General features: G+C 40.8%; 1 protein-coding gene across 1 annotated transcript in view; it reads left to right on the forward strand.

Moving 5' to 3' along the window:
• The window catches only part of slc1a9 (solute carrier family 1 member 9), a 38,051-nt gene extending 19,419 nt beyond the window's left edge, over positions 1-18,632 (forward strand). The window contains exons 5-11 of the mRNA XM_041777954.1: positions 3,395-3,500; positions 3,652-3,778; positions 9,851-10,084; positions 10,838-11,032; positions 16,438-16,572; positions 16,732-17,167; positions 18,450-18,632. Of these exons, the coding sequence (XP_041633888.1) occupies positions 3,395-3,500; positions 3,652-3,778; positions 9,851-10,084; positions 10,838-11,032; positions 16,438-16,572; positions 16,732-17,167; positions 18,450-18,632 (1,416 nt within the window). The remainder of the gene's footprint in view (positions 1-3,394; positions 3,501-3,651; positions 3,779-9,850; positions 10,085-10,837; positions 11,033-16,437; positions 16,573-16,731; positions 17,168-18,449) is intronic.
• Positions 18,633-20,485: the final 1,853 nt, after the last annotated feature.

Raw genomic sequence — 20,485 nt, forward strand, 5'->3', positions numbered from 1 at the left:
CCTGCATGCTGGCCACACCTGTCTCCAAATAAAAATTTTTGGGGCATTCAGGGCCCAAAATACAACAAAAGAAACCCTGCACTGTTGAGCAACTTAAGATGTGCATGAAGTAAGAATGGGAAAGATTTCAGATTTCTGTACCTCAACAAATAGTGTCCCCAGCCCCCAGATTACGGCTTAGATAGTGTTTTTAGAAGAAAAGGTGATGCAACACAGTGGTAAACATGCTCCTGTCCCAGCTTTTTTGGGACCTGATGCAGGCATCAACATTAAAACTTTTGTTTTTGTGCTCTATTAATTCATTCAAGGTTGAAAAAAACTTTGCAAATAATTGTTTTTTATTCTTATTCATACAATGTCCCAACATTTTTGGAATTGGGGTTTATATTTCCACAACTATGAATGGAATTTAATCCCTTAATAATCCCATAATCATCAGGATGCATTCAAACATTTTGTTATGCTGTCCTGCTCCGACTGTGTGACCCTTTGCAACCATAGACTATATGAAACATGGACGTAGTCTCAGTGGCATCACCCAGTGGTTTCTGAGGAAGCATTTTCAAGCCTATTGATTCCTCTCCCCTTACTGGAGATGCTGATTCTATTAACCCTTTTTTAACAGTCAAAATTATGCAGTAAAATTGGCATTTTAATATTTGGCCGAATGGGAATTGCACAGACCCACTTTAGGAACTCCAGATGTTACATTTCAGCATTTCCTCATTTTTCATTTTCTGCAACCAATTTTCAGAAAAACCTTGCTAATATTTTTCATCCTCATGCTGACAAACACTGAATCTTTACCCTTGTAGTAGACTCTATGATAATTCTTTAAATATGAGATGTAGGTAATAGTCCAGACAAATCAGTGCACAGCTCTTGCTTATTCAACCTGGTCACTTTTAAGCGATAATCCAAGTCTCAATCATGATGTTTTCCCCCTCTCCTCTCCGTTCTGTGAGTCTGAATGATTAGAAGTAGATGTCTGTGTTAGGCTGGGTGAGGGTCGGCCCTTCTGTTACTGCTAATCCCTTTACATCTGTAATGCTACAGCCTTGTTTACCACAGTAAAGCTTCTCCTCACAGACTCATGCTGTCTCCTCTCCCTGCAGTGTTCTCGGTTTCTCTCTTTTTTCTTTAAAACTTTCTTTGCATCACGTTCCTGTCTGTCTGTCTCCTTTGTTTGTACTCATCAGGGATTCATTGTAGTCATAAAAGGCAAAGGTAATTGCTTTTACAGGAAGGATTCGTCCTTACCCTTTAGACACTGTTTGGCTTTTCAATCCGCCTCCTGTTCTCTGTTTTACCTTTTTTAAACAAAAACTTTGTTCAGTGTGTTACAGACACACTGAATCAACCTTTTGCTTGGGTACCAGAATGATGTTAGTTTGGGTCCAAATTTAACACATATTAAATGTAAAATGTAGATTTTCTGTTTAACAGGTAAATATTTGCACCAAAATAGTCAAGTTATTGAAGCTTCTGTGAGGAGTTTTTAAATGTTATAAAACAGACTAATGCCTCTACTAAAGCAGACATTGAAAGGGTTGGTCATTTATGTGCCATTCTAATGAATGTCTGTACCTGTTCCCACAAGGAAAGTGTTACACAAAACACATGTTGCTTAACCAGATTACTTTTGACAAAGAATGCAGAATAGGATTGTTTTTGTTTAATTACTTAAGACCCTGGGATCCAAGCACACTTGAACCCCAAGTCTGATTTCACTTTGTCTGTGTGAATGCAAACATACCACTCTCAGGCACTAGGTGGGCCTGGGGAGGTAGCCTCAGGCACAAATCACTTTTCTAGATGCACAGTGGAAATCATCAGAATCTAGTCAACATATTTTTTGTCAGAACGACGAGGGGCAGTACTTCAGGCGCGGCGTAAGCAAGCAGCAGCAAGAGGCCAGTGCAATTATGGTGGAAGACATTAGCGTGGATGCTGCAAAAGTGCCAGTTTTAACAGAACTTGATGGCATATCTCCGTTAAAAGAATTAAGAACAGCATTGAGCTGTTTTCTTTTCAAAAATGACAAAAGTCGAGTACTGACATGTCCACAGTAGACATGGTTCATGTTATGCAGTTATGGAGTTTACTCCTTTGGTAGGGGCGCAGCTCGATAGCGGCTACGTCACGTGTTTTGTTGCTCTAATTGGCCGGTAAAGATGTGCCCCTTCGAGTTTTTTTTCAAAGGCTCTGCCCTTTCCCAAATGCTATGTATGAGTGGTTTACCTGGCGTGCCAGGTTAAGTTTTTAGGCAATAATGGGGTAGTTTGGACTTGGGATGGAGCAAAATTTGTGGCAAACCAAGGAGGTGAAAACACATCCTTCAAAATATAAACACATAATTGATTAATTGCCACAAAAATTTTAAGTTACGACCCACTGAATATGGCCTTGTGACCCACTTTTGGTCCCAGCCCACCAGTTGAGAACCAAGGTATTGAAGGACTGAAGTTTTTTCTTTGTTCATCCTTAAATCGTAAAGTGTATTTCAAGAACTGAAGTATGCATATCTCTAGTGGCATCGACTAAAATGAATTTATGCTGATTGTTTTCCTAAATAAATGTAGCCAAAATGATCAGCAAATCAAGACATGCCATGACAAAGTGTGTCAACTACCAAAGGTAATTTCCAGTTCAATATCAGACATTATCATAATGGATGCTGCTGGCTTTGTACTGGTATCACAAGGTGAGAAGTCTCATGATTTTGCAGTCTAGTGAGATACATTGGACGTTTTCCAGACACTTTCCAGTTTTTACCTCTGTTACTCACAAGGGTGAGTAAATGCCAGCAGAAAGGTTTAGTGCAGTCAGGCAGCTACATTTTCTGATTCTGAAACTTCATTCAGTAGACTTTCACCTGAGAGACATTGTCTGAGAGTCGTGCTCCCAGCTTGGCAGGATCTGTACAGAGTTTCTCTGTCATGATGCCAAACTGCTACCAATGCACTGTTTTGACTGGCTGCTCACTCCTGCTGAGGCCTGTCCTTTGCCCTGCAGGGTTTAAGCTTCCTTTTTCAAGTCAGTTCCCATTGCAGGCAGTGCTTACAGATAATCAAGGAAGCTCAGGGCCATTTGATTTGGTTTCTACTCTAGGTTATAACCAAATTTTTTAAAAATTTTTGGCAAGTTATTTTATATAAAAGGAAGAGTTTTGTTCAGCTAGCCCAGTATCCCAACTGTCCCTGAGGCTGACTAAACAGCTAGTTTATGCCAATACTTAGAAGGAGTCAGCTGACCATCCTAACCATTTAGTTATTTATTTTGGCTGGTAAGAAATATGCTTGGCTTGTGCATTTTTCCATCTTCCCACAACCTCAGCCTGTGAGTTAAAAGGTGAATTTTGGACCCCCATCTGAATGTTCTTTCCTCTCTTCAGGTTCAGACAGTGCTGAAACAGGAAGCCGTTGTTGCAGCAAACCAAACCGAGCCCATCATGGTGAACAGGAAGAGACTGGAATACAAATGGGGCATGAACGTCCTCGGTAAGCTGATGATAGAGCTTTTATTTCTTTATGAAAAAAACGTCCCTGATTGTCTCTTTCGATATTTACTCCTTTACTTTAAGAATGTTGTTATGTAACTCCACTGCTTGATGAAGTTTCCAGTCTCATGCTGCTTTGTGTCCTCCTCAAGGTTTAATCGGCTTCTTCATCACCTTCGGGATCTGCATGGGCCGGATGGGCGAGCGGGGGAAGGTCATGTGCGACTTCTTCAACATCCTCAACGAGATAATCATGACGATGGTTTCCATGATCATGTGGTCAGTGTTTGTTTTCCCCCTGTGAGCTTGTGAGTCTGTTTGCTGAGCATGCACAACATGTGTCTCTGTTTTTGCTCATGTTGGCTAATGGCTGCGCTGCTTTGACATTCTGGAGATAGAACACACAGAGGCTGGTGACAGTGATGGATAAGGCGAGGGCTGCGTATGTGAGACAAATTGTGGGAACGAGCTTGACGTTGGAGGAGAGAGAGAGAGGAAGAGGAGGAGAAGGGTGAAAGTGTGTCAGTGAAGGACACAGACAGATGGAAAGACAGGAAGAAGGAGAGAGGGTTTCCCTGGCACATGCTGGAGTCTGTGGTATGCTCGGGGGTAACGGGAACAATGCTGCAGGGTCCCATGGGACGCAAGATGGAAGATCTCCAAAATGTAATGGATCCACCGACGGCAGAAGAGCCACTTGGCAGCAGAGCAGAAAGCAGATGCAGGTGGGAGGGACAGCGAGACGTGAAGGGATGCATGTGTCTTCAGAGAGGCCTTGAGGCTTCACAGAACTCCGGCTAGTTGCTCGCAGAGAGCAAGAATCATGGCACTCGAAGGAGGAATGGGAAGGGAAAGGAAGGGGGAATCAGGGTAGGCGGTTGGAAGAGAAACAGCAGGATGCTTGTCTTTCGGCTCTCCGAGGCTATCCTCATGTGCAGCTGGACTCCAGAGAAGATGTATCCTCGCTCAGATCACTCACATCGTATAAACAGACCGGAGACTCGAAGCCAGCCAAACACTGAGTCCAGTGTATACAAAAGCACGTACACATCCATCAAATCACGTACACGGCATATTCCACCAAACAACTGTCAGTGAATGCCAGGCTGGAGGTTCAGCACACAGCTGACCTATTAAAGCAGGCCGCTGTCATGATGAGACCCATTTTGACCAGCCCAGGAGTGGCTTAAAGGGGAACACTTATCTAATTCATGAGTCCCACAGCGGCCTGTATTCATGAATAGGAACAACTGCGCTCCCAAGCCTGAAACCAGAGATCTAAGAATGTCTAGTAAAGAAATCTGCTCCTTTGACAGGGAATTAAGATTGATAAGGTGATTGTCTGAAATGTAACACATGTGTAATTGAAAGCAGGAATGGCTGGGGTTTTTCTTTCAGCCTATGTTAGCCTTAAAGTTATAAATGCATCACACGGTCCAAGTAATAGGTTTCTAGTGCATCTAGTTTTCTTCCTCAACTAATTATTCCTTTTTTATATTGGTTAACAGTTATAATGTCAGCATAATTGCACTCATGGTGATCAATTAAGGCCCATAAGTAGTGCATTATTTTTTTAGAATTGCAATAAATGGCATGTTTTATTATCCCTCCCTGCCACCAATGGTTGAGCCACTGCAGTGTCTCCCTGCAGCCACAGTGATGTAAAACAAGTCCACCATTGTTCTTTCAGACTCATTTTGGAGTTATCAGAGATATATGAGAATGTATCCATGGTTTTGATTGTCTCTTGAAGTGATGAGTATGTTTTTTGTAGAAACAGCAGTATGTCGTCGGCATATAAACAAATTTTATGATAGCGGTTTGGTGTTTTAATTCTATGGATAACAGTGTTCTGATGGATGGCTGCAGCTAGTGGTTCTATGAAGATGGTAAATAGTGAGGGATAGAGAGGACATCCTTGCCTTGTTCCCTTGTATAGTGTGAATGGTTGTGAGGTTAGTCCGTTTGTGATAACAGTGGCTGAAGGTGCAGTGTACAGAATTTTAACCCAATTAATAAATGATTCCCCAAAGCCAAACTTTTGAATGTTGGAGATGAGAAATGGCCAGTTAACTTAATCATGACTTATTTTACTTAAAAAAAAAAACTCAGACAGCTCCATGGACTAGTCAAAAGTCATTTGAATCTTGTTTTAACCAACATTTACATTTTTAATGTTTATTTATTTCCTTTTCAATCTATAACAAGTTCCTTTTTCTGTTCATGTCATAATCATAAGACAGTTAAAAATGAAAAATGAAACAAAACAGAAACATCAACCCTGTGGTGCTCAGTCAAGCTCTAGACATCCTTTTATTCAGGACACCCTGAACTTTAAGGAAATGTGTGCTGCAAAAACTTGAATTTTTAAAAAGTTATAGGACTATTTAAAATGCAGTGGCTCTGACGGACAAATAAGAGCATCTTTATGTCTATTTCTCTCTATTATGAGACATTCAGACTCTCTTCTTAACTTTTTAAGTCTGTGCACATGGGCTGTTCTGCGAAGCATGATGTGATGAAGGAACAGCTTCCCATTGGCTGTCACAGCCCAGTCGCAATGCATTCTGGGATACAAACAGACAATATGGCAGTGGACTAACTGGCTAACTGTAGGAAAGATTGAGAAATATATGAATAAAAGGATGTTCAATATCGGATTAGTCCTGTGTGAGTTCTTAGACTTAAATGCAAAATAGTGGACTTTTAAAATTTGACAAAAAGAAGTTTAATTGAGGTTAACTGCAGAAATTCTGCAATGAATCATAAATTAAACATTTAAACTGTTTTTGAGCCTTACACAGCAAATTCAGGAGAGTTAGTTTTTAGTTTTAAAGAAATTTCAGAAAGTGCAGAGTTAATTATACTCTTGTAGTTGAGTTGTAGTTAAAAATGATTGTACAAATGCAGTGTCAGCGAATCAAGTCCATATCATTGCAGCATCTTTAACTTTGAAATTCTCTCTCTGAACTCTTAAACTGGATGCAACTCTGGAAATGAATTTTTCATGTCCCATGAAATAAATATTGTCAGACAAAACATTACATCTTTGTTCTAGCAATATGTCTGTTATTTTTTAGTAATTTATTCTGTGAATATTTACAACTGTTAATATGAGGATAACACTTTAATAGTTGAAAATGATCCAGTAAGAGAGTACATTTTGAGCACTACAAAGAACTTCAAATCCACGATAAAAGAAAACAGAAAATGACTCCGAGAGATGAGTTGGAGTTGGGTAAGCCACAGAAGGTCACTGCTGAAAGTGCAGGTCATTCTTCGAGGCTGTATTAAAACATATGTATGGAAAGTTGACTGGAAGGGAAAAGTTTAGAGGGAAAAGGCGCACAAACAACAGGGACTGGCTAAGCCTTCAGAGGATTTTTAAATAAAGCAGAATCGAGAACTTAAGGGAGACAAATTAGTGTTGTCAGCACAGTGAATTGTTTGGTATTTCACTTATTTAAACCCTGGACAAGGACTGTCCGAAACTGAGACATACCAGTGCTGGCTCTCAGGACATGGAGCTTGGAAACTGGACAGAAGGACACCCTATTTGCAAACCCAAATTAGCTCACCAGTCAGATCAGCTTCAGAAGTTTAGACAAATTAGCTACCATTATCAATTCAAGACAATATTTTTGCTGTGTTTGGTGGCTGTAACCAAGCAACTTGATGTCAGGCAACAAAACCACATAGAAATCTACCCTTGGATCCAAAGCTCTGCCGCTATCTATTCAGTAATCCTTCAGCTTTGCTCACATTTCTGGGTGAGTGAACTTCACAGATTAATTTTTTTGGTTTTTGCTTTTAGTTGAACTCTGTGTGCCATTTATTTTTGACGCAAGCAGATACAATTTCAAGGCTTACTCTAGCAGTGTTTACGTATAAAGGTCTTTCCTTTTAATCTCCTTGGAAAAAAAATCATAAGTCCTTTACACAGAAATCCGTCCAGGGGCTGATTCGGAGGGGGAAGCCTCATTTGATTGCAGTCTGTTCACATATGGGCATAACAGAGTGATTCGAGTGATCATGTACAATGGGGAGTATGTTACACATATTTATACTCTGTATACTGCCTTATGAATCTTTTCTATAGTGGTGAAAGGTTTTTACCTCTGCATAGTATGGCCCTAACCTGTCTAATTAGGGTCTGAATTGAAACATGTTTTGATATTTGCATTTCCTGTAATCACAATGATCTTTGAAGTAGAAGACTGCTGTCCTAAGGCTAAAGCACAGACTGTATGAAACATGGGCGTAGTCTCGGTGAGGTCACCCTGTGGGTTCTGAACAAGAGTTTTTGAGGCCATTAGAAGCAGGGAAGGAGCCACAAGCCGGACCCAAACCCAGGCCACTTCAACCAGTATGCCATCTGTGCCATGACTGTTTTTGGTCAGCAAAGTAGTAGAGAAAGGGGGACTGAGGCATATGAGCCCACCAATTTGGCATATCAGCCACACCCATACTTATGAGTAATTTTAAGCCTTAATATCACAAAACAGACATGTTACTAAACACATTCATACCCTGTACAGTGTGAGCAATGAAAGACTTAAGCTTTAGAGCATATTTGTTTTTGAACTAGGTTGTAAAAATGTTTATTTCTGCCTTAAAAATCCCTATTTTTTCACCTACCTTCAAATGAACGCTGCATTTTTAAGCACTTCCTCCTTTGCTTCATTTTTTCTTTCAACATTAGAGATTGTATTTCAGCCTAAAGCTCCAGCTCGCGAGAGTAAGACTGGGCATCAGGTGCCATAGAAATAAGGGGAAGAAAGGGAGCGCCACAATTAAACAAATGACTGAAAAAGATAGATTTAACAGTATTTCATGATTGTTTTGCAGCGTTTCTCTCCAAAGAACTAGTACCGCCACCTACAGCTACGTACAACTGTGCAAGAAGGGGCTTGATTTTCAGCCTCCGTCAAACCTGCAGGTCTTCAAAACCACAATACAGTGGCGTGTCAGACTCAGACAGCTTTGTTTATCCCAATGGGCAATTCCGTTTTTTTCATTCATTCTACCCTGACCATGTAGACTGCTTTGGATCACATGCTGTGAAGCACCCAAGGAAGGGGAAACAAAGACATCAAAATGTATCACTCAATTTGTACACATTTTTTGAAAACTGGTCAGGTTTTCAACTGTTACTATCGTGCAAGTGTTAGGAGTCAGCATGTCGAGCATTAGATGGTGCTCTTCATGACAAAAGTGACAAATCACTGTAGAAGAAGAGGGGTTCAATGCCATTTAACGTTATGCTCCAAAGACAATGTCCTGTAAACTAGAGAAAGGATAAAAAGTGATTTTGAACAAGTTTCCAATGCAAAAATTGCACTTTTCCTCCTCAATTTTGTAATATTTCTTTTAAAATTGGAGTGATTCAAGTCAATTTATTAAGGGCAAAGTGAAAACATGCAAAAAAAGATGGTGTATGGAAACCCTACAAGTAATGCTCCAAGAATGTGAATTACTCTTCCAATCCTAATAAGGGTGTCAAGTAGAGCTGTCAAGTGACCACATTTTTAAATCACATTGAATAATAGAATATCTACAGTTACATGCCATTTATTTCCCTTTTTTAACATTTAAAGAATGCATAATTTTGCATTTAAAACTTTTTTCTATTATTATTTTTGAACAGCCACAAACTGAGGGTACCTTACTTCCTATTACTATTTTGTAAGAAAATAAGACCTTGGCTAGATTGAAGATTATAATGTGAACTTAACCACTGACAAAAAGGAATTTGTCATTGATTGAAAAGGAAATAAGTGAACAGTAAAAAGATAAATGTTTGATAATAAAAAGTGCAGATGACTACTGACTCGTTCACTGAGCTGTCTGTGAGTTTCTAATAGAAATGAGACACTAAGGAGAAGTGGTGGATTTATTTTACATCGCTGTGGCTGCAGGGAGACACTGCAGTTGCTTAATTACAGGAGGCTAAGAGGGACAATTAAACATGCCATTATTGCCATTCTAAAATAATTTATGTACTAAATATGAACTTCAACCACATTGCAGGGTCAAAGTGCTTTGCTTCAAAACTAACTTACAACTGACGTGCTCGTAGCCTAGTAGTTATGTATATGTACATGTACAGAAGCTGTAGTCCTTGAAACGGTTGGCTTTGTTTTAAATCTGGTGTGTCCACTTTCATATAGAAATAAAGGCATAAACCCCCCCCCCAAAAAAAAACAGCCTTGTGAATTGTTAAAGAGAAGAAAAAAAATGGTGCATGATGTAGCCTGAATCAAGAAAAATATACCTGAATTTTATGATGTCTTTATAAGCATTATAAAGAATAATTTCAGCTCTGATTGATCACCTTTACTCTGTACTCAGGTACTCTCCTGTTGGCATCGCCTCTCTGATTGCTGGAAAGATTGCAGCCATCGGAGACCTGGAGGTTGTCGCCCGACAGCTCGGCATGTACATGGTGACCGTCATCGTGGGCCTAGTAATCCACGGCGGCTTGATCCTACCTGCCATATTCTTCGGCATCACCAGAAAGAGCCCGCTCACTTTCTACTCTGGAATCTTCCAGGCCTGGATCACAGCTCTGGGCACTGCTAGCAGGTAGGAGAGCCTGCAGGATGTGTGTGTGTGTGGAAGCTCTGTTTGGGCAAGTGTTAACACATGTGCGTCACATGTTTCTTTTACAACATCTTTTCCTCGAGCAGCTGCCGCAGTTTTGATGATTGATTGACGTTGACTGCTGCTCACTTTCAGCTATTTGGGTCGAATCTGAAAGGGCTGAAGGGAAATTTTTGTATTTACGCTAATACAGAATAATCAGGATAGCCGAGCCAAATGTGTGTAAGCACCAGCTATCATAGACAAGTCCATGTCAGACGGATCCTGTGTTGTCAATGTCTAAGCCTTCGGATTAGCCGTCAGCAGCCAAACTGGCCTCGCTCTATCCTGCCTGGCTTGGCCTGCCTGGGACCCTGCATTGCTGCTGAAACCAACTGTCATTTTGGCACATTACTGAGGCTTTAGTGAATGTGGGTAATCCTATCAACGTTTACTCTAATTATATTATGACCCCAGCTTAGCAGGAGCTGGGAATCAAATTCCTTTAATTCACATGTTGGAGGATTGCAACAGTGGCCGACACCAGCTGTTAGCAGGAGGCTGTCTGCCGACTCAAATTTCTTCTACTTTTTTTTTTTCCAAACCCCTCACCTCTCTCCTCACCTCTGCACTTTTGTCTTTCAACACCTGTCATATATTATGTCCTGCAGCTAACACTTTCCCTCTGTTATCTGTACATCTGCAGCTTTTTTCTTCCCAGCTCTCACCATCTTGTGCGGTCTTTTCTGTTTTCAGCGCTGGAACGTTACCTGTCACCTTCCGCTGCCTGGAGGAGAATCTGAAGATCGATAAACGTGTGACTCGCTTCGTGCTGCCCATCGGTGCCACCATAAACATGGACGGCACGGCATTGTATGAGGCCGTGGCGGCCATCTTTATAGCCCAGATGAATGACATAACCCTGGATGGCGGACAGATCATCACTGTGAGGTAAAACGTAGGCTTAGTCCCATTTCTTTTACCCCCCACCCCTCAATTTCAAGTGCCCTGTTGGCCCTTGAAGTAAAAGGAAGCAATTGTTTAATCTCCCCTAGCATTACGTAAACAGAAATGACGACAAAACCAGACATTTCTACTATGAGCATTTTCAAACCAGGGCTATAATACACAGAAAAAAAAAAACACTAAAATATCATTAGATCATGGTCATTATTTTCAATTTTGCCAATGATTCACAAGGCAATTAGGAGATCTCCCATAGCACTCCATTAGGAGTGGGCCTCTTGAAAATCTCCATTTGGAGGCCCATGTAGCCCAAGCTACACTTCACCCTACCCCTCCATTCCAACAAGAATCAGCCCTACCAACCGTACAGTGGAGCTCAGTGGTATATTTGGATTGAGTCATAGCAGTGTCGCAATCAAGGGCATTGGGATGGCAAGGGGTGGTTAAGGCTGTGGATCCATCCATCCAGCTGTCATTGGGGAAAAGGCAGGGTTGATATAGTGATGACCTCCTCTGTGCTGGCTTTGGAGGTGGTAACAGGCGTTATATCATGGTTGTCCTAAGGTGCAATTAGAGCGGAGCTTTGTTAACAGTGCTGTTGCAGAAATGGGCTATAGTATTGCTTAATGATTGACTATTCCAGAGGAAGCACTTCTGTTAAATTTCAAAATAGATGACTTTAAGATACCACTGGTCCTGGAAGTGATTAGATTGGAGAGGGAAAATAAAATTGGGTTAGCAAATGGGCTTCTGTCACTAAAAAATGCTTACACTGCTGAGCAGCTGATGGGAAATTAAATTCTCAGGGAGCCCAAGGAAACACAAAAACACAATGGCCACCAGGCCATCCTGGGAAGATAGACAAAAGGCTGGGTTTGTAAAAAAGGCCTACCAAAACCAACAGAGTTTACTCTTGAGAAAAACAAGAAAATGGTAAGCAAATCTCAGAGACAGGCTCTGAATTGACAGTGTTTTTTGCTGTTTGGACTGCAGCGGAGGGAGCACTATTGCCTCACAGCAGTCCAGGTTTTCTCCCTGGTTAGGGATCTTTCTGTGTGGAGTTTGCATGCTTTCCCAGTACATGCATAGCTTCTCTGTGGGTACTCTGGCTTATTCCCACCACCAAAGGCATGCTCGTTAAGTTAACTGGTGACTCTAAATTCACTGTAGGTGAGAGTGTGAGAGTGCCTGGTTGTCTCTAAATGTCAGCCCTGCAACTGACTGGCAACCAGTCCAGGGTGTACCCCGCCTCTTGCCCCAGCCCCTGCAACCCCAAACGCAATAAGCAGTGTAGAAAATGGATGGATATTCAGGTGCAAAGACAGCCTAAATGTTATCCTGCCCCCTGCAGTTTGCTCCTGTTTTTCATGTCATTTCGAGTTGAGCTAACATGGGAGACACTCTCTGTGCTGAGCTGAGCTCTAATGCTGTCTGAGCTTAATTTTTTCCACACACAACTATTAAGTTGGATAGGGGGAGAAGGGAGGGACGCATTTTTATTATTATTATGTTTTTTTTAGTGCCCAGGCGTGAGAGCCATAATTGTAGGATTAGGCTCTTTTCTCCCAGTTCCACCCTTTTTTGGAGGCATTAGACATGCACTTTAATTGCATGAAAATTGGCGCGCTTAAACTCTGAAAGATGGTTGATAAAAGTTTCGGAAATGGATGTGGTGAATCTCCTCTGACACCGCTGCTTTTCATGCCTTTATGGAACACTGCCAGAAGTTAATGGGGGCAACACATTTCAAAAAAGTAGGGATGGGGCAGCAGGCTGAAAAACTAAGTGGTAATAATGAAAAACAGCTGGAGGAGCATTTTGCATTTAGTAGGTTAATTGGCAACAGGTCAGTAACATGACTGGGTATAAAATGAGCTTTTTAGAGAGGCAGAGTCTCTCAGAAGTAAAGATGGACAGAGGTTTACCAATTTGAAAAGAACTGGATCTAAAGGTAGTGGAAATATTTCCTAAAAGTATTTCTCATTGTAAAATTGAGAAGACTTTGAATATCCCACCATCTACAGTACATAATATCATTAAAAGATTCAGAGAATCTGGAGAAATCTCTGTGCGTAAGGGAAAAGGCTGAAGGTTAATATTGGATGCCTGGGACTTCAGGCTGTCAGACAGCTAGGCAGTTAAAACAGGCATGAGATGGACCATTCAGCTTGTTATAAGTGCATGGTTCAAAACCCTGCATCTCTGAGGGTATGGGGTTGCATTAGTGCCTATGGTGTGGGCAGCTTACACATCTGGAAAGGCAGTACTGAAAAGCAGATATAGGGTTCAGAGCAACATATGCTCCTATCCAGACCATGTCTCTTTTAGGAAAGGCCTTGTATTTTTCAGAAGAAATGATGCTAAACCAAATGCCACATCCATCACAACAGCCTGGCTTCACAGTAGAAGAGTCCTGGCGCTGAACTGGTCTGCCTGCAATTCAGACCTTTCACCAATAGAAAACATTAAACCCATCATAAAACAGAAAATCTGGCAAAGGAGACCAAGAGCTGAGGCAGCTAGACACCTACATCAGACATGAATGGAACAACATACCTCCCCCACAACTCCAGCAACTGGTCTCCTCACTTCCCAGATGTTGACTGTTGTTAAAAGGAGAGGGGATGCTACACAATGGTATGCATTACCCTGTCCTTACTTTTGGGGATGCATTGTTTATGTTCTATTGTGGATGTTATTTTGGTCTTCTTTCTTACAAAGAATATAAGGTTAAAGAAAAGAAAGAAAGGGCTTTGATGTTCAGCAAAGTTTGCTGGTCAGACTTTTATAGCCAGCGCTGCAGATACGTGGCATGTTCTGTAACCACTCAGCTACCGAGATGCTCTTGTTTCCCGTTTCTGAGGTTTCAGTGAAACATTCATGTCTGATTGGATCCAGCCGACTTGGATCAGACTCTGCATGTTGTGGCCTCTGGTTATAAATGATGCTAACGCTCTAAAGTTGTTTATTATGTGTCTTTCATCAGCAGCCGTGTCCCGCTAAATTCCAAAATCTAATTTTGAGAAAGCTCTGTGTGATTGTTGCGTCATCTGAGGGGAAATTGTTCTCAAATATGATCCATATGAGGTGTGTAAAGCTGTCGAATATCCCACTTGATCCAGGGGGGTGGTAATTAGCACTGCACAATAGTATTAAGATGTAAAACAAAAGTCTGAATAAGAACAAACAGCATCATCCATTGTGGTTCAGAACACAATTCAAGCTGTCCTGCAGTTACATCTGGGACCAACATGAACTGTTAATTACTGTAAGTGCAAACATCTTAGAACAAGCAGCATCCTCGAGCATCAAAGATTTACATTTTCAAAGAAGTGGAGAGTCATTAATGGATTTTTGTGATAAAACATCTGGTGGATGTGCAACGAGGAAATGCTTGTGCTAAGACATCACAATCTTAATTGTATGTAAATGAATTCAAATTAGTATTATAATCTAAAACAATTTCCCCAAATCACCAATTTTCAATGCCTTTACCTTCAAAGTATTTTAAACTATGTTAACTGGACTCTGTTGTGATCCACTTAAGCAAAATCAACAAGTCTAAAAACATGAATTCAATTTGCCCTCATCCCTTAATTCCTCAGTTTGCATAACAAACCCACAGCAGACCACCAGGGACTTTTAAACACTGCTTTGTAAATGCTTCTTGGCTCTGCGCTCTCTGCAGAAAAAACAATACACTTTGATAAATTGATGTGTTTACGATTTTTAAGGTTATAGATTTCATCTGATGCAACACATGAATAAATGCATCGAATATGTTTATTTACAAGGATGACCAGATGGATTTATTTAAATAAACTAAACAGTCAGATCCACACTGTCAAGATTTGACCTATAAAATTCTCACTGAGCTGTCAGAACCCTTTTCAGAGTGGTGTTTTGAGGCTAAAACTCTTCCCTTGGATCATTTTATCTGTTTGTTTTCAACCATTGTAAGCCCAGACATCTGCATTTTACTGTCACTGTGTGCAGTTTGGTGGCGCCATTTGAGAGCACAACAAATTAATCAACTGGCAGATTCATCCATACTTAGCACTAAAATAACATCTTCAGGGTCCAACAAATAGAACATACAAAATATGGTCATCATATCAGTGACACCCAACCCATTAGTTTCTGGAGGAGTTTTAGAAATCTGAACAAAACGTTCGCCATGTTGGAAATAGCAACACATCAACCATGCGTCTCTATGCAAATTCATAAAAAAATTCCTTGCCTAATTATGATCAAACAAATGCACAGTATGCATTACTAGAGAAACTAGTAACTGATGCTGAATTTATGTTTTCAACCAGAATGTAAGCAGGTTTATTTCTGCTGTACAAATGAGCATTTAACATTGGACCTAATCGACTTTCCTTGACCCAAGGAACTGCATTTTATTGGCTTTATTTTCTAACACTGGAGTATGTTGCTAAGCTCAAACAAACTTTTTTTACTGACAAAAGTCATGATTTTAAATCAGTATATCTGAATGTTTTTGCAGCACCCATTAGCATTATAACTTAAAAGACATGTGGCCAAATGTGTCCCAGACCACCATGTCCAATTTTAAGCAAGAGTTCCCTCTTCCAACCAAAGTCAGCAAATTATCCCAATTATCTGATGTTCTAAAGATTATCTTACCAGATTTTCCTTTGGTGTGTTTAGAGCCATCTGTCCCTCTCTGATCTTCTCCCAAGATGTTTGTAGCTGCTCCAACTTGAGGTTGTAAATATAAAACATGTTCAATGTTGATCAGAAATCCTGTTGTATGGAGTGACAAAGTACTACCATTTCATGTCAGAACATGTGTTTGATTTGAGCACCCAGTGCACAAAACTAGTCAGTTACAGCAACCCTGCAACAACCTAGCATCATCTAGCATCTACATGACTTTAGTTGGCTTTCTCACTTATTCTCACCCTGTGATGCCAAGAGCACAACAGCATCATGGTGCATCATTTGATGGGTTGGGTCTTTTGATAGACATTATAGGTAGCTGAGGTAGAGGCAGATGGATAATTCCTCTTTAGTTTCCTTTGTTGACTATTGATTGAGGAGCTCTTAGCAGCAGTGAGTGTGAGTGCTGTCAGATGGGGCCTCTTAGGGAGGTTTCCTACTGTCATTGCAAAATTTGCACAGTTTGAGCCATTGCAAGGTTTAAAGTTTGTCAGCTCCTAGGTGCCCCCAACTGGCCTTAGGTCCCAAGCCTGCCTTGGCTGTTGTCAAGCAGCATCACTGCGCTGTGTTTTAAGTGCAGCATCTAACAAAGAGACATTGTGTCATGATTTAAGAGCTGTGTCACTGTGGTTTATCCAGTGTGAAGTTAGTGTATTTATTCAGTTTGCACTGAAAACACATTTCATGTTCTTTCTCTTCCACAGTATGACCGCCACTCTAGCCAGTGTTGGAGCTGCCAGTATTCCCAGTGCTGGACTGGTCACCATGCTGCTCATCCTGACAGCTGTGGGTTTACCCACTCAGGACATCAGTCTGCTCATCGCTGTCGACTGGCTGCTGTGAGTCAGGTGTCTGATAGGTTGAGAGTGTGTAGGAATGAGTAATCACTGCTTTAACACTGTTAGCTTTGAGTTTAAAGGTCTAATTTGAGTAAAAGGATACAAAAAGCTGATAATTTCCATCTCCTTGGTTGAAACTTCTACTATTTGTCCATCCAGTGACAGAATGCGAACCTCCATCAATGTTGTTGGCGACTCGTTCGGTGCTGCCATCGTGGACCACTTATCAAAGGCAGAGCTCGCTGAACTCGACGCAGCCGAAATGCAAATGCTCCATACAGAGGAGGAGCTCGATTTCATTCCTCCACCCCCGATCCTCACAGAGATGGACCTGGTGGACCCTCTCAAACCGCCTGAGCTGCCCCCTCGTTCCCCTCGCCCACCCAAACAAAACCACCACAGCCACATTTCCCAGTCCCACTCCATCACTTACTCACCCGCCCGCTCCGTCCGATCTCCCTCTCCTCGCTCCATTCGCTCTCCCTCTCCGCGATCCGTCTGCTCCCATTCCCCGCGACCTTTCCGTACTCATTCACCACGCCTCCTCCATAGAACAGAGCCGGGCTACTGCGCCCTGCCCAGCCACGATAACCAGGTAACTACCCACTGTTGCATCTTCTCTTTAAAATGCTTAAATACAAAGCATTTGGTTATCTTTGATATTTTTACACACTGCAGTTATTTAACAATCAGTCCCTCCAGGGTTTTGTGGGCTTTTTTGATTGTTGCAGACTAGAATAGCTGGTTTTGTGGCAGCTTTTAAAAAAGCTAAAACAGTTCTTTTTCCATAGCATAGTCACACATCACCTGTGTGATTGCCTGGGCCTGAGCACCACTTTTGGAGGCAAAGCTTTTCATCAATTGTATTATAATTAGGGCTATCAAGATTAGTTGCATTGGATCCACTTAATCAAGGTTCACAATTAGTTCACTATCTTTGTTTAATCAGGATTAATCGCATACTTTTTTATTCATTTCACTTTGTTTAGGCCATTAGCCATGTAAAAACCGGCAAGTCGTAATGTGACGTTCTTCAAATCACCCTCAGAGGTTTTTCAGCAAAATCCTGCTGTTCTCAAACTCTTCGTATGGGAAGTTTCCAAGATAAATGTGAAATATATCTCAAAGTCTACTTGGGGTGTCAGGTTATATGAAAGCTGGTCTGTAGCCAAACAGGAAGCCAATTATTCTTAATCTGAGATAGAAGAAAAATCCAATATGCACAAAAAGGGTTTGAAATGCAAAATAATTGAATTAAAGGATGCGATTAATCATGATTAATCACAGATACTCTGGTTTTGATTGCGATTTTAAAATTTGAATCTTTTTACAACCCAAATTAAAACCAAATTAAGCTCAGGTAATTGCAATTTAAATAAACAATGCCCATGCCTTTTAACGCATATTTTCACTGCTATTTAGAGGCCAAAAAGAATTCTGGTTCTGCCTCAATGTGTCATGACTGGCAGGGACAGCCATTATGTTTGTGTACAATGTTAAACAAAATGTAAAGCTCATTGTTTATAAAATCAAAACTGTACCGTCTCATTTTTCCAAAGTCATAATTTATTTTGATGTATTGATTAGGAAGCTGAAAGGTTTTAAAGATGAATGAAAAATAAGGCAGTCTTGGCCATGACGAGGATAAATTTATGGAAAGTTTCACTGACAAACACTGTTTGGATTTTGCATGCCAATTTTTGAGCTCTGGAGTCGGTTATCCTAATGATTTATTGTTGTTTGTCTTAATATTTTCAGTCAAAATGATTGATGCAAAAATGTCTCCAGGCCCTTCCTTTAATATTTATGAGTTGTAGATGAGTAAAAGTCACTACTTTGGTCAACATGATCTCATATGTTTGTCTTTGCCTCCCCAGATCTCCACGATTCCCCGGTCCTACAGAGAAAGAGACAGGGAACGAGAGCGGCTGAGGAGAGAGAGTGAAACAGAGGAGGAGGAGGAGAGAGAAAGAGTTTTGGATGAAGTAAGCGACGGCGAGGAGAGCGATGACACTGCTTACGACCGGAGGCATGCCATCCCACCGGGCGATCTGCCATGATTGGATTTTATCACCTAAAGCTTCCACATCGATTAGTTTCTGTTTCACACGCAGCTCCACTTATCTGCAGGATTCCAGTGGATTTCTGGCTGGCTACATTTCTACTCGTTTGATGTCTTTGGGTTCACTGCTCTTGATTAAAAGGACTGTTGGATGAGTGATGGAGAAGCTTACTTTGAGCTTGATAGACGTTAAAATGTTGCAACAGCAACACCCTGTATAATTCCTTTGCCCTTAAATCCAGGCTTAGGGTCTTTAGTTTCCTGCAAACAAGGGCTTAAACGGAGAGTTGTATCCCTAGTTTACTCATGTCATTTTCTTTTGAAACTCCATCTCTTTCTTGATTTGTCATTTCCTACCCAAACTTGAATTCTTCCTGTATGTCTGAATGTGCAAAGGTAAACATGAGAAGGCGAGTGAGCTCTTTGAGAAACAGGTTTTTGGCTTTGAGGCTCATTTTAAGCAGCCTTTTGGTGCAAACTCATGAGTTCAGGGTTTCTGCCAGAAAGGTTGTGTGTCAGTTACCTTGAGTAAAAGAGGTCACAAAAGTTTCTTTGATAACAGAATCATAAAAGTATTTAAAATTCTTGATTTTATTTTGCTCTGCATACGCTCAGTACCTTGGCTTGTCAGGGTCACAGACTAGAGAAATCAGGGCCACTGTGATGTATAGCTGAAAGGAAGTAAGGGGTAAAGGAATGCAAAGCTAAACAGTTCTCATTTATTATTTGCACCAGATTCTACATGTGGTTGTTGCTGGTTGGGGTTTTTTGGACTAAGGTGGGGCATACACTGTTTGAATGGCACAGTCTCTGTCTCAGTTATGGAGCCACAAGACTGACTTTTAAGTCTGGCTAAATTTCACCTTGATCATGCATTATTTGCCATGCTGTGAGCTCTGATAATGCCCCAACCAGCTGCTCCTTACTGGACGGGCCAATTTTATGCATGTCAGAAAGTTAAGTCAGACGTCTTTATACCTTTGCACAGTGAAAGCTTGGCCACCAGCTGCTCCCCAAACTTCTGCGCTTTTTACCCAGTAGTGCAGGTGCAAACAAGTATACTGTGTCTGATAGCAATCTAGTACGTCTCAATGAAATATTCAACATTTTTTAAGCTACTTTTCCATGTGAAAGAGATTATATTTTTACTTTATAGTTGGTATTGAGGTCATAGATGGCTTTCTTTATACTTTGCTCCCCTCATGTATGTTAATGGAGTGTACAAGTATTGCCTATCTACCATCAATAAGAGGCTTCAAACTAAACCTCAAGATTCAGATAATCATACAATGTATGCCCAGCTTTAAAGAGGTGTAAATGTGCTAAATGACACTGTAACATTGTAAGATGCAAGTATGGTTCATTAGGCTAACATCACACTGGCAGAAACCCCTGAAACCCTGACATAAGTTGATCCTTTATTATAACCCTTCATTCTTTCTTTCTTTTGTTTTCTTGCAGTAAATGAAAATGTCTCATCTCAAAGGAAAAGATGCAGATCAACTCTGATTTGCATTCTTTAAGAACGACTCATAAAAATGGTATTATGGTATAAAGAAGCAAGTCTCTGTAACAAAATACAACCGTTTACACCACTAAAGCTAATTCATGAACACAGAATGTCTCCTCTGTTTAATCCACATAGAAATCAAAGTGTATTAAAAAAAAAACTGCTGTAGAAAAGTGGCACATAAATTTCCACAAACCCAAAACTTGTCATTATGACTGCTTGGTTTCTGTGCACATTAAAGCTCCTGTGACATGTATAAAGCCAATTATTAAACATACTTAAATTGATACTGATGCCATTTTATAACTGGCAACTGCAGTAAACACCATCAGCAACAAGAA

The sequence above is a fragment of the Cheilinus undulatus genome, linkage group 21 (assembly GCF_018320785.1).
Source record: "Cheilinus undulatus linkage group 21, ASM1832078v1, whole genome shotgun sequence".
Classification (NCBI taxonomy): domain Eukaryota; kingdom Metazoa; phylum Chordata; class Actinopteri; order Labriformes; family Labridae; genus Cheilinus; species Cheilinus undulatus.